This window comes from Balaenoptera ricei, chromosome 16 (genome assembly GCF_028023285.1).
Source record: "Balaenoptera ricei isolate mBalRic1 chromosome 16, mBalRic1.hap2, whole genome shotgun sequence".
NCBI lineage: Eukaryota > Metazoa > Chordata > Mammalia > Artiodactyla > Balaenopteridae > Balaenoptera > Balaenoptera ricei.
In genome coordinates, this window is record NC_082654.1 from 61,532,375 (window position 1) to 61,544,989 (window position 12,615).

General features: G+C 35.4%; 1 protein-coding gene across 4 annotated transcripts in view; it reads right to left on the reverse strand.

Annotated features, from left to right (window-relative positions):
- FAM149B1 (family with sequence similarity 149 member B1) overlaps positions 1-12,615 on the reverse strand; it is a 63,441-nt gene that overhangs the window by 21,224 nt on the left and 29,602 nt on the right. For all 4 annotated transcript variants that reach the window (XM_059899717.1, XM_059899719.1, XM_059899716.1 and 1 more), the window contains 4 exons: positions 9,855-9,997; positions 8,962-9,078; positions 4,569-4,730; positions 812-999 (listed from right to left, as the gene is read on the reverse strand). In XM_059899717.1, coding sequence (XP_059755700.1) covers positions 812-999; positions 4,569-4,730; positions 8,962-9,078; positions 9,855-9,997 — 610 coding nt within the window. The remainder of the gene's footprint in view (positions 1-811; positions 1,000-4,568; positions 4,731-8,961; positions 9,079-9,854; positions 9,998-12,615) is intronic.

Genomic DNA, 12,615 nt, shown 5'->3' on the forward strand with positions numbered 1-12,615 from the left:
TGCTAAGTTTGTGATAATTTTTGTGCAACATAGAAAATCAGTACTAAATATACATTTAACCATATAATCCAACGATTTCACTTGTAGAAATCTACCCAAGAGAAAAGGAAATATATGTCAAAATTCTTGTACACTAGTGTTCGTAACAGCATTAATAGTCCAAAAATGAAAACAATCCAAACGTCCATCAACAGATAAATGGATAAACAAGTTGTGGAACAATGGAATACAACTCAACAATAAAAAGAATAAATTATTTACACACACAGTGACATGGATGACTGTCAAAATGATCACACTGAGGGAAAGAAGCCGACAAAAGAAGAGTAAATACTACATGATACCATTTAAGCAGATAAGTTGTCATTTGGGGATGGTGGGTCAGGCAGGCGCAGGAGGGAGGGATTACAAGGTTATTAATTTTGAGAGTAATGGATATGTTCACTATATTGATTGTCTCATGGTTTCATGGCTGTATACATAGGTCATCTTATCAGATAATACACTTGAAATATGATTGGTTTATTGTATATCAATTCTTCAATAAAGCAGTGTTTTAAATGTATTTGCACATGTTTTTTGTCACAAATAATTATATTCAAATAGAAAGCACAATCTCTATCTAGTCATCATAGAGTAGGCCTTGTTACTCATCCACTCATTCCCAGATACTTTCCAAATATCTGTTAGTTTCTATGAGAAATACAAATATGATTCTTTTGTACTAATGAACATATAATTTAATAGACTGGTTACGGTTTGGAAAGCATAAGCAATTATTTTTTTATATTGTTTTCACAAAGAGCCTTACCAGAAGCGAATCCCTCCCAGTGACTACGTGTCAGCTGCTCCATACAGCTTAGGACCTTGCTCCACACATCGTCAAACACATAAGCAAGGACATCCTCTTTCATGCAGTAAAATGGAGCAATGGGTGGGTACCCTAATTTCTGTTTGTCTGTAGCTGCTTCTGATTTCTTTCCATGAAACCCCTCTTCCCTGTAACAGAAGCAAGAAGGAAAGACTTCATGGTTATTCTTCACTGGGTGTTCACCACTGTCTTTTGGCTGCTTAGGAGTGTGATTTATGCTCCTCCCCGCCACCACCCCCTTCCTCCCCGCATATATAGCACAGGTATTAAATAGGCTTGTGAACTAAGGGACTTTTCAACAGAGGAGACTCTGCATTTCCCTTTTTACACCCATCCCACCCCACCCCCCCCACTCTGCCAAAAAAATAGAACAAGAAAAAGAAGACTGAGAATCATTGTACTTTTTTAAGCTTTAAATAGATGGGCATTTTAACTTGAGCAACAAGCAACCTATGACAATTAAGCGCACAAAAATAATCTTTTTGTTGTAACTGGATAACATTTAGATTAATATTAACTTGACACAGTTAACGATGCGCATATTACTGTGATTATGCTGCATAATTATTTGAGGCAATGATTCATTAGGGAAATAGTCCACATAGATTATTAAAATTAGTATACTTTTACTAATCCAAATAAACATTTGGTAATTGGCTGTAAAGGAAAAAGAGGGAAGCCCAACAGCACAGGAAACTACTCTGAGGCTCTTCTGGAGACTGTGTATCTATAACCCAGAAACTTCCAGTTAGGCAAGTCTGTCTCTCCTCTGGCAATGAGTGCCAGTAGCCCCAGATTTCTGGGGGAAGAAAATTTGGCTGATGGATGTGCTTATCTATGACAGATGTATTATAAACTAAGACAAAGCAAATTCTGGAACTGGCTTGGGTGGAGAGAAGTACCTTTACAGTGAAAGTTACTCCTAGGGCAACAAAGTGCTCAAGAATGAAATAGGAAACTGTAGGCAGGTAAGAAGGATGCTAAGAGATTTAAGCAGGGCAGCCAGACTCCCTTTGCTTCTCCTTTCCCAAGGAAGAGCTAGCCTGGCATTAAGTGGCAGAGGAGGCTGATTAGCATTAAATGTATTTCAATTTATATTTCTTTTTAGAGGAGATAACATAGTCATATAAAAATTCAAATTGTATAGAAGGAAATATATGTATGTAGTGAAAAATAAGTCTCCTACATCTCTGTCCCCCAGTCTCCATTCTCAGAAGCAAACATACATAGGTCCAGAGAGATAGTTACATTATACACTGTACTGCATCTCACTCTTCTGTCAGTGTATCTTGTCCATGATCCCTATCAATACATATAAATCTGCCTCTTCTAAAAAATAACTGCAGAGTATTCCATTGGGTATACCATAATATATCTAACTAGACAGTTATTGATCAACTAACCTTTGCTTTTATAATCAATACTGCAATTAATATCCTTCTACAGATATTCCTCGACTTACGTATTGGGTTACAGCCCAATGAACTTACGAAAATATCACGTCAAGAATGCATTTAATACACCTAACCTATTGAACATTATAGCTTAGCGTAGCCCACCTTAAATGTGCTCAGAACACTTACGTTAGCCTACAGCTAAGCAAAATTATCTAACGCAAAAACTATTTTATAATGAAGTGTTGAATAGCTCATGTAATTTATTGTATACTCTATTGAAAGTGAAAAGCAATGGCTGTATGTTTTTAAGTATATTGGTTGTTTACCCTCATGATTGTGTGGCTGACTGGGAGCCGCAGCTTGCTGCTGCTGCCCAGCAGCCCGAGAGAGTATCATACTGCATATCGCCAGCCAAGGAAAAAAACATCAAAATTCAAAGTACAGTTGCTACTGAATATGTATCACTTTTGCACCATCACAAAATCAAGAAATCATAAGTCAACTCATCTTAAGTTGGGAACAATATGTATGTACTTCTTTGGCTACATGAGTATTATATCTGTAGGATAAATTCCTATAAATAGAATTATTGAGTCAAAGGGTATGTGCATTTCAATTTAAAGAGGTGGTATACATAGGATCCAGAAAGTATACTCTCAGGCATTTATCCCAGAGACATGAAAATTTTTGTTCATACAAAAATCTGTGCATGAATGTTCATAGCAGCTTTATTAATAATAGCCAAAAGCTAGAAATAGCCCAGGTGTCCTTCCACAGGTGCACAAACTGTGGTACATCCATACCATGGAACGTGCTGACAATGAAGAAGGATAAATTATTGATAAACCTAAGTAAATAAATAAATAGGTGGTATAATTCTCCAGTAGTGAAAGAATATGCCTCTTTTCTCATTCAAGGAATTGTTAACCTTCTTTATCTTTTGTCCTTTGATAGTCTGACATGTAAAAGAATACTCATTATAGTTTTAATTTGCATCTGTAATTGTGAATGAGATTGAATTCCATTTCATATATTTAAAATCCATTTTCTTATAATGTGAACTATTCATGTTCTGTGTTTCATCCTTAATCTTTTCCTTACTTATATACATATTAAGGAAATTAAGCCTCTGTGCATGCATGAACTGCAAATATTTTTGCCAGTTTGTCTTTTGACTCTATGAGTTTTTTCTATGCAGAAATATTATTTTATGTAGTTTTTTTAAGAATTTCTTAAATGACTTGTAGATTTTGTGCTATGGTTAGAAAGACATTCCCTATTCCCAAGTTATTTAAAAAAAAAGATCTTTCATATCTCATTTTCTTCCAAACTTACATGATTTCATTCGTCACATCTCAATATCTCAGTGATATCTCTAAAGAGAAGACTGCCTTTCTAAAAATCTTCCGTTTTACCTGAAAATTCATTTGGGTTTACTATCAAGAAAGGGGAAGAGATGCCCCAGGGACACCTATGAGCCATGAACATCACATTTTAAATTAGTTAAATCTGCTGTATTTTTTATAAGTTAAAATGAAGGGAAAAGACCTTTGAGGAAAAAGGAAGAGAAAATATGGATAATTTGACTCAGGCCACATGAAGTGAAAGGGAAGGGGGCAATCTCTGGAAAACCAAAAGAGCATACTTATGATTCCCTTGGAACAATGAGCTAGCTCAACGGTGTTATGTTTGGAAATCTGGGTTGTGTTTGCCTGACCCTAGGACTGTGTACCTTGAGCATGTAGTAAGCATGGCTCAGTAGGAAATATGGGAAGAAGTCCAGAATCATGTGACACTAACTAGACTTAACCACAGCCTCACAGCGTAAAATGAAATTCTCACTTCTAGATGTACTACTGTGACTATCAATTCTGAGCTTTTAAAGGCTTAGAGGAATAATTTAAGAGTTTAATATATCAGAAAAGTAGCATGGAATAGTGAAGAGAGCACTGGATTTAGAATCAGATGAATAAAGTTTTCATGAGTTACTGGTGATACTTTACAAAGAGGAAAATCAAATTACGTGGAGAAAAAAATTAATTCATTTAAAAATGTTTAATCTCAGGAAGAGGCAAATGACGTGTGCAGGAAGAAGACATACAAGGAAGACTGGTATGTGAAAGCAATAGGAATTTATATCAACTAAGTACATGACACTGGATAACTGAGAACTAATAGAAAATAAATAACAAACAGACATCAACTTAATTATAGGTAATATTGGTAGTATACTTTAGAAAAAATAGATATTAACAACAAAATAGGAGGGGAGTAAAAAGTTTAAAAGACATAATACTCACATATCTGTGTGGTCGAATGCTAGGTATTCCTCTATTATTCCTTCTGAGAAGATTATACAGTCTTCTCTTTCCATAGAACACAAGCTAGGGGATTTGGCAATGGAAGATGCTTTAGGAGCATATGAAGATGAAAAATGTAACTTCTTTCCCCTAATACCAAATCTGGAAGAGGAAAAATATTATGTTCAACATAAACAGTTCTCAAAGCAACTCATTCGCACAAGTTTCAGCTCAAGGTCCCTTGCCCTAGTGACACCTTCCTGGGCTACTCTAAACCTTAATACCTGTTATTTCTCAGAACAGGAATAAATAAATACTAGCCATAGACCCACTCTACTTAGGTATATTATGCACTATTGAATACTGCTTGCTATCTTTTCAGATGCAACAGCTATGGCTATAAAATACGTTTTTTAAAAAAATCTAACAATATTTACATTCATAATTAGTTCTTTAAAGTACCTCAGGAGGTTATATGTTTATTTCAATAACTCCGTCATTGTTCAAAATGCATACTCCTAAAGGGCAAGTATCTTCCCTTACTTATATTTGAATTTCTCATCCTACCCAGGTATTCAATGAATATATGATGACGCCTTCACTTCAGCAGGTTTACTTTGGAGAAAGTCAGTCAAATCTGAGCAGTACAATTTTTTAAATGGCTCTCAGTTTAACCAAATATTAAATATAACCAATGTATGCTTTGTGTTATTCTCTCTCTTTTTTTTTTTTAATGCGGGTTCAGATCCCAGCTCCTCACTTCTCTTTTTTTTTTTTAATTTTACTTATTTATTTATTTTATTTTTGGCTGTGTTGGGTCTTCGTTTCTGTGCAAGGGCTTTCTCTAGTTGTGGCAAGTGGGGGGCCACTCTTCATCGCGGTGCGCGGGCCTCTCACTGTCTCGGCCTCTCTTGTTGCGTAGCACAGGCTCCAGACGCACAGGCTCAGTAGTTGTGGCTCACGGGCCTAGTTGCTCCGCAGCATGTGGGATCTTCCCAGACCAGGGCTCGAACCCATGTCCCCTGCATTGGCAGGCAGATTCTTAACCACTGTGCCACCAGGGAAGCCCCCCTTTGTCCATTTTTAAATTGGGTTATTTTTGTTGTTGTTGTTGTTGAATTGTAGAAGTTCCTCATATATTCTAGATATTAGCCCCTTATCAGACATGCAATTTGCAAATATTCTCCCCCATGCCATAAGCTGCCTTTTCACTCTGATGATTGTTTCTTTTGACGCACAGAAATTTTTGAGTTTGATGTAGTCCCATTTGTCTATTTTTGCTTTTTGTTGCCTAGGCTTTTGGTGTTCTATCCAATAAATCATTGCCAAATCCAGTATCCTGAAGCTTTTCCCCTGTGTTTTATTCAAGGAGTTTTAATTGTTTTAGGTCTTCCATTTAGGTCTATAAAATCCATTTTGAGTTAATTTCTGTATATGGTATAAGGGTCCCACTTCATTCTTTTGCATTCTTTCCCCAGCACCATTTGTTGAAGAGACTGTCCTTTCCGCATTGTGTAGTCTTGGTGCCCTTGCTGAAAATTATTTAGTCATATACGCAGAGGTTTATTTCTGAGCTCTCCATTCTTTAATGATTTTTTAAGGGTTATAATTCTGCATATAGTCATATACTTTAGCAACTTATTAGATATTATAGATAATTTTTGTTGAGGTATGTATTTAAAGTAAGGGTAGGTAAGCCCCTTAAGCTAACTTGAAGCAGATGACTGCATAGTTTTTTTTCAAATGGAAATGTCCTCAGACTCATCTGTTCATGGTCCTTTTCTGGCCTGTGTTTCCTCCTTATGCTGCCACCATCTTCTATTGTTATAAAGTTCCTGGAATTCCATTTTGACCTAGACACTAATAATTTGTTTTGATTGATAACATTGTTTTGCAACCATAATATCAATTAATTCATTTTCATGGAGTTTGTTTTCATATAAATATGATGTTTTAATTTAGTAAAAAAAAAAAAGTTGATGCTAACCATGTTCTACACATTGTGTGAGGTGTTAGAGATACAAAAAGGAAGAGACTGTATTTTTGTGTTGTTTATTATATTACTTTCCTCTGGCCCAAGAACTCCTCAAGAATGGAAGCTGGACCAAACACCTTGTTTAGTACATTTGAGATTTGAAAGAAATCCAGTGTGGGAGGATTAATGAATGAGAGAGAGAGTGACATAAGATAAAGGTAGAGATGTAGGCCAGGGCCAGCTTATGATATAATTTTAGATTTGTATCTTAAATTCACTGGGAAGCTATTGAAGATTTTTAAGTGGGGACAGAAAGGATTAACCCTGAACTTTAAAAAGGAGAATCTGATGTAATGTGGAGGGGCAAGAATGGATATAATTTGAAATGTTATTTTTGTAGAAAGTAGATGATCAACCTCATATTTTATGGAAAACTGATTTGTTAAACTGAAAAATACCAAAATGAATTCTTGACACATTTATTCACACCACTTATTACAAAAAGTGGCAGAATTGCAGCATCATCACCAACTTACATACCCTCACTACCCAAATTTTGTTCTCAAATACTAGTAGCCTCTCAAAGGAATTAGGTCTCCTTGAATTTCAGCTGATACCGTGCCTTAAAGGAAGAAACAATTTTTTTCCAGGATGGGCCTGGAGCATCCTATTGTAACCAGAAAACAAGGATACAGTCAAGACAAAAACAAAGGAACCAGCTTGACATGGCCAAGTTGTAACAATTTGAGCATCAATAATAATTATGGTTAATTAAAATATATAAATATTTTGAAATGCAATGAGTTCATTAATGGTACTTGAGAGAAAATATCAAGTATGGACAAAGTGGTAGTGATAGGAAAATAAATATGGATTATATTTAATTTGTTATTATTTTCAATAAGTAGTGACATGCTAATATAGCTGAATAACTTGTTTCATTTAAATATATGTCTGTATATAAAGTACAGATAGGTAATTGTTTCATCTGTATAGTAAAGAAAGGTAATTATTGAAAACTGTAAGTCAAATAATCCAGAAAAGCAGAACGAAAAATAAGAAGCACCAAGCAGCAGTGATGGTAGCAAGTAAAAAGGAAAGAAAGGTTGCCTGTACTAAGTTGCAGAATGATGATTTAGCCAGATGTCCTAAAAAAGGAGGAGCTAACTGCTCAGATTTGTTCCTTATTTCTTTGGAATCTCTAAATGGAACTGCTATTTATAGTTATAAAACAATAAGGCATATATAAAGTTTATACTAATAGATCGGGTAAATATATCTTAATAGCAGGACGTAAGTTATGTAATTTTGGTCAGTGAAAATTAAAGGATACATCATTTCTGTGGGAGACGTTAGTTTGTAAAAGTCTGACCTTTATATAAAAGGAGTAAACTTAAAAAGGCTTATTGATGTAATACATGAGGTTTAAATTTAGAAAGAAAGCTCAGCCTAGTGACCAGAAGCTTGAGCTTAAATCACTTTGAAAGAAGTAAACAAATCCCATTCTCTGACCAAAAATCAGTTAGTTGATAACCCAGATCCCATAACCTTAACTGGCCTAAGACAATAATGTTTTACTTTGTGGTCTGATGAAATTACTACAAGCCCAAAAAGGTATCAAAAGTAAGTATTACTACAACTCTTAGAAGGTATCAGTATAAGTAAAATTACAGTCTTAGGAAAAAGTAATTTATTTTTTTACTTATTTATTTGGCTGTGCCAGGTCTTAGTTGTGGCACACGGGATCTTTAGTTGCGGCATGCGGGCTTCTTAGTTGCGGCATGCGGACTCTTAGTTGCGGCATGCGTGCAGGATCTAGTTCCCCGACGAGGGATTGAGCCCAGGCCCTCTGTATTGGGAGCACGGAGTCTTATCCACTGGACCACCAGGGAATTCCCAATATTTTTAAAAAGTAAAAATAAAAATAAAGAGTTTGAGGTGTTAAAGAATTAGCCATTTTAGCTAGTGTACTAATTACCCATTTTAAGCTGATAAACTAATACCAGTTTAACTTCCATAAAGAAATTAAGTTTTAATTAGTATTATACGTTTAAGAAAATGACTTTTCAAAATTTTTTTCAAAAAACTTTTAAAGTCTGTTTCTTAGATCCCTGAATTTCTTTAAACCAGTCTATCTACACATTTATTCCAAGAGGGAAGTGCCTATATTTATAGACAGATGTAGATATATATGAATCTGAATAAGCCTTAAATCCTAGAGAATGTCTTAGTTTTTGAACAAAAAACTAAGTAACAAAATTCTAATATGCATAAAGACTATGGTCAATCTTACAGAATTTGCTGTGCTTTACTAAATACCAAAAAATAGGAAGAAGTATTTTAATCCCTTAGTATAACTGGTAGAATATAATACTTGCACATTAGAATACATAAGTACTTACATATTAGAATACTTACATAGTAGAATCTCTTTCTTGAGACAGTGTTGCCTCATGTGAAGCTGAAACAGCAGAAGGGGACCTAGGATACAGTCCATAACCTTCACTTGGAGTGATTATCTGCCTACCCAGAATCCTTCAAAGTGAAGAACATAAAGAGATAATTAAGCACCTTCACCTGGCATACATACAAAATGTAGGTATTTTTGGAACAAATTTGATGGCTCTACATAGAAGTCTAGTACATACTTAGTCCATTACTGATTTAGAATGATTCTTGAGAAAAATGTGAATCCAGAGCCTTTTTAAAGGTATATCTCTCTCCTATACAATGGAGATAGAAAGGATAAAGGTTTTCCACCCCACTGAAAAAAATCCAAGGGAATTGGGCAAACATTTGTAATTTGCCCTCCATCCTCTATAACAATCTTCATTAAATTTGCCAAAATGGGTGAAAGCCAGGCCAAATTAGTGAAAACTGAATTATATTCTTAAGAACATGAAGCTTTATAAATTTTAAGTAAGTGCACTAATGCGGTTTCTAAGGAAAGCTTCCTAATAGCCTATGTTTGCTTTCAAGTATACATGCATAAGAATTTACTTATAGACAACAGTGTAATCAAATATATTTTCTGACCCTCTTGTTCAAAAGAAAGGCTCTTTGGACAGCCACAGTACACAGATCACAGTTACTGGTATAGAAGTTGTTTTACTTGATTAGGACAATATATTGGTAGTTATGAAAACTCTGAGAAACTTCCATCAACATGAGTTTTCTGTCATCTGAGGCTTTATACCACATCGCCTTATTTATATAAATCCATGCCCATAGAGATTTCAGAATACAAGCTTTCTTGGAAATCTGCTCTTCAAATTTTAGTATTAGCCATGAATATACAAGGGCTCCAATACCTGAGGTGAGGAAAGCTACATGTCCACTGTTGGCACTCTTCTTGTAGACTTTTAATATGTACACTCAACTTCTGCTCATACAAGAGCTCGTCAATGGCTGTGAACATTGCGTGGACTTTTTCAGTGGCATTTTGATCAAGTTCCTAAAAGAAATTATCACCCCAGAATATTTAGATGAGCTTCAATCTCTGTTAATAATCATAAAGGTTGAAAGCAATCAGATTCTGTTTTGTTTTCAATATTTAGTCCATTTGTGTGAAAGAAAAGTTAGTGAGTTTTTGGATCTTACAATATTCAGATGGCCTCCCTATTCCTATTTAAAGAAAATTTGTGGAAATATCTACGTTTTTAAAGTAACATTTTTTCTTCATCAAAAAAATCCAGAAAAGTATAAAGAAAAATAAAAATTACCAGTAATTCTACCACTCAAAGATAATGATTGTTAATTTTATTATAGTTGCTTGGTTCCAGTATTTTTTTTAGAGCGTAAGGTAGACAGTCAATCCCATATATGTATTACTTTGTAGTCTGCATTTTTCACCTGACAGTTTACGTTAAATCTTTGCCCTATAATCTATCCTTTTGCAGCAGCCAAAAGGATGGCTATAAAATGTGAATCTGGGGCTTCCCTGGTGGCGCAGTGGTTGAGAATCTGCCTGCCAATGCAGGGGACACGGGTTCGAGCCCTGGTCTGGGAAGATCCCACATGCCACGGAGCAACTGGGCCCGTGAGCCACAATTACTGAGCCTGCGCGTCTGGAGCCTGTGCTCCGCAACAAGAGAGGCCGCGGTAGTGAGAGGCCCGTGCACCGCGATGAAGGGTGGCCCCCGCTAGCCGGAACTGGAGAAAGCCTCGCACAGAAACGAAGACTCAACACAGTCATAAATAAATAAATAAATAAATAAAAGAACGTGAATTTCTTTAAAAAAAAAAAAGCAAACTGGGCTGTTCATTTCAGTAAGTCAAGTGGTCTTAGTTTGCATTCAATTTCCAATCAGTTTCTCAATCTATTTCATCTGAAGTCTTCACATTACCCACTATAAAAAATACCTATTTATTTAAAAAAAAAATATGAATCTGATCATGTTATCTGATTCTCTGCTTACTCTCTACTTCATCTGTTTTTATGTGCCCTTTTACATTCAGGTGGAAGAAAAGTTACACCTTCTCTTAAAAGTATAAGATGAGAATTATGTATTTTCACTCTAACAATGAAAGTCAGCTTCTATCCAATAAAAAAAAAAGGGCTTGCTAGGTAGATTTAAGGTTCAATTTTAAAGATTCAACACAGGGACTTCCCTGGTGGTCCAGTGGGTAAGACTCCATACTCCCAATGCAGGCGACCCACGTTCCTTCCCTGGTGGTCCAGTGGGTAAGACTCCGCACTCCCAATGCAGGCGACCCACGTTCCATCCCTGGTCGGGGAACTAGATCCCACATGCATACTGCAACTAAGAAGCCCGCATGCCACAACTAAGAAGTCTGCATGCCGCAACTAAAAAAAAGACTCAACACAAATATATCTTACAAAATTTCCTACTTATTGTTTTCAAGCCTCGCGGGGGTGGGGTCAAATTTTCCTAGTCTCAGTGAAACTTGTTATTTTTCCTATTAAATATTTATCTACTTAAATTCTACTCATGTCAACTTTCTTTTGCTGGTATTTGACTGTTATAACTTTTTCATCCCTTGATTTTCAACGTTTGAATGTCATTTCATTTTTGATATGTTTCTTTAAATAGCATGGAGCTGGATTTTTTAAAAATTATTATTTATTTATTTTGGCTGCGCCAGGTCTTAGTTGCGGCATGTGGGCTTCTTAGTTGTGGCACGCAGACCCTTAGTTGTGGCACGCATGTGGGATATCTAGTTCCCCAACCAGGGATCAAACCTGGGCCCCCTGCACTGGGAGCGTGGAGTCTTACCCATTGGACCACCAGGGAAGTCCCTGGAGCTGGATTTTTAAAAACCAATTTCAGAGTCTCTGTCTTTTATTTGTAGGTAACTTCTATCCAGTTATAATTATTGTAATGTACAATATTTGGACTTAGTTCTACCATTAATTTTGTGTTTTCTATTTAATCTTCTTTTTCTTGTGTTTTTTATTCTCTTTTCCTTCTGTTACAATGAGTTTTCCTTATTCCCCTTTTAAATTTGGAAGTTATTCATTATTTTTATATTCTGTTCGTTACAGTTAAAATTTTGGCATCCATACACCCTTATTTTGCTAACAAAGTTTAAAGTTTTTCAGGATTTCTGTCCTCTACTGAAACAAAGAAAGAACTTTGATCATTTTGCATTATATACATATATCAAATTATTACTTTGTATACCTAAAAGTAATGCAATGTTATATGTCAATTATATCTCAATTTTTAAAAAGAAAAAAGGAGAAAAAAGACATGAGATACATTGTGAGGATAAAATACACAAAACTTGATGACTGATTCAATGAGAGAGGTGGTTATAAAGACGAATTCAAGCCTTCCATTCTGGTGATAGGATGCTGCTAGTTATAATGTGAACATTCATCAAGTAAAATATCCTAAACTGAGAGGATATCAGAGCACTTTATACTAATTAACCAATCTCTATCATATCTTTTTTCCTTTAACTTTTAATTTTTACCTAATTTCTGTCTTGGTATCATATATTTTTAAAGCAGGAGGGGTTAAGTACTTAGGACTTCTCAGGAAACACTTTTACAAGTGTTTTTCAAGCTTCAGGACCATGTGGACAATGAAATCAATTTTAAAATGT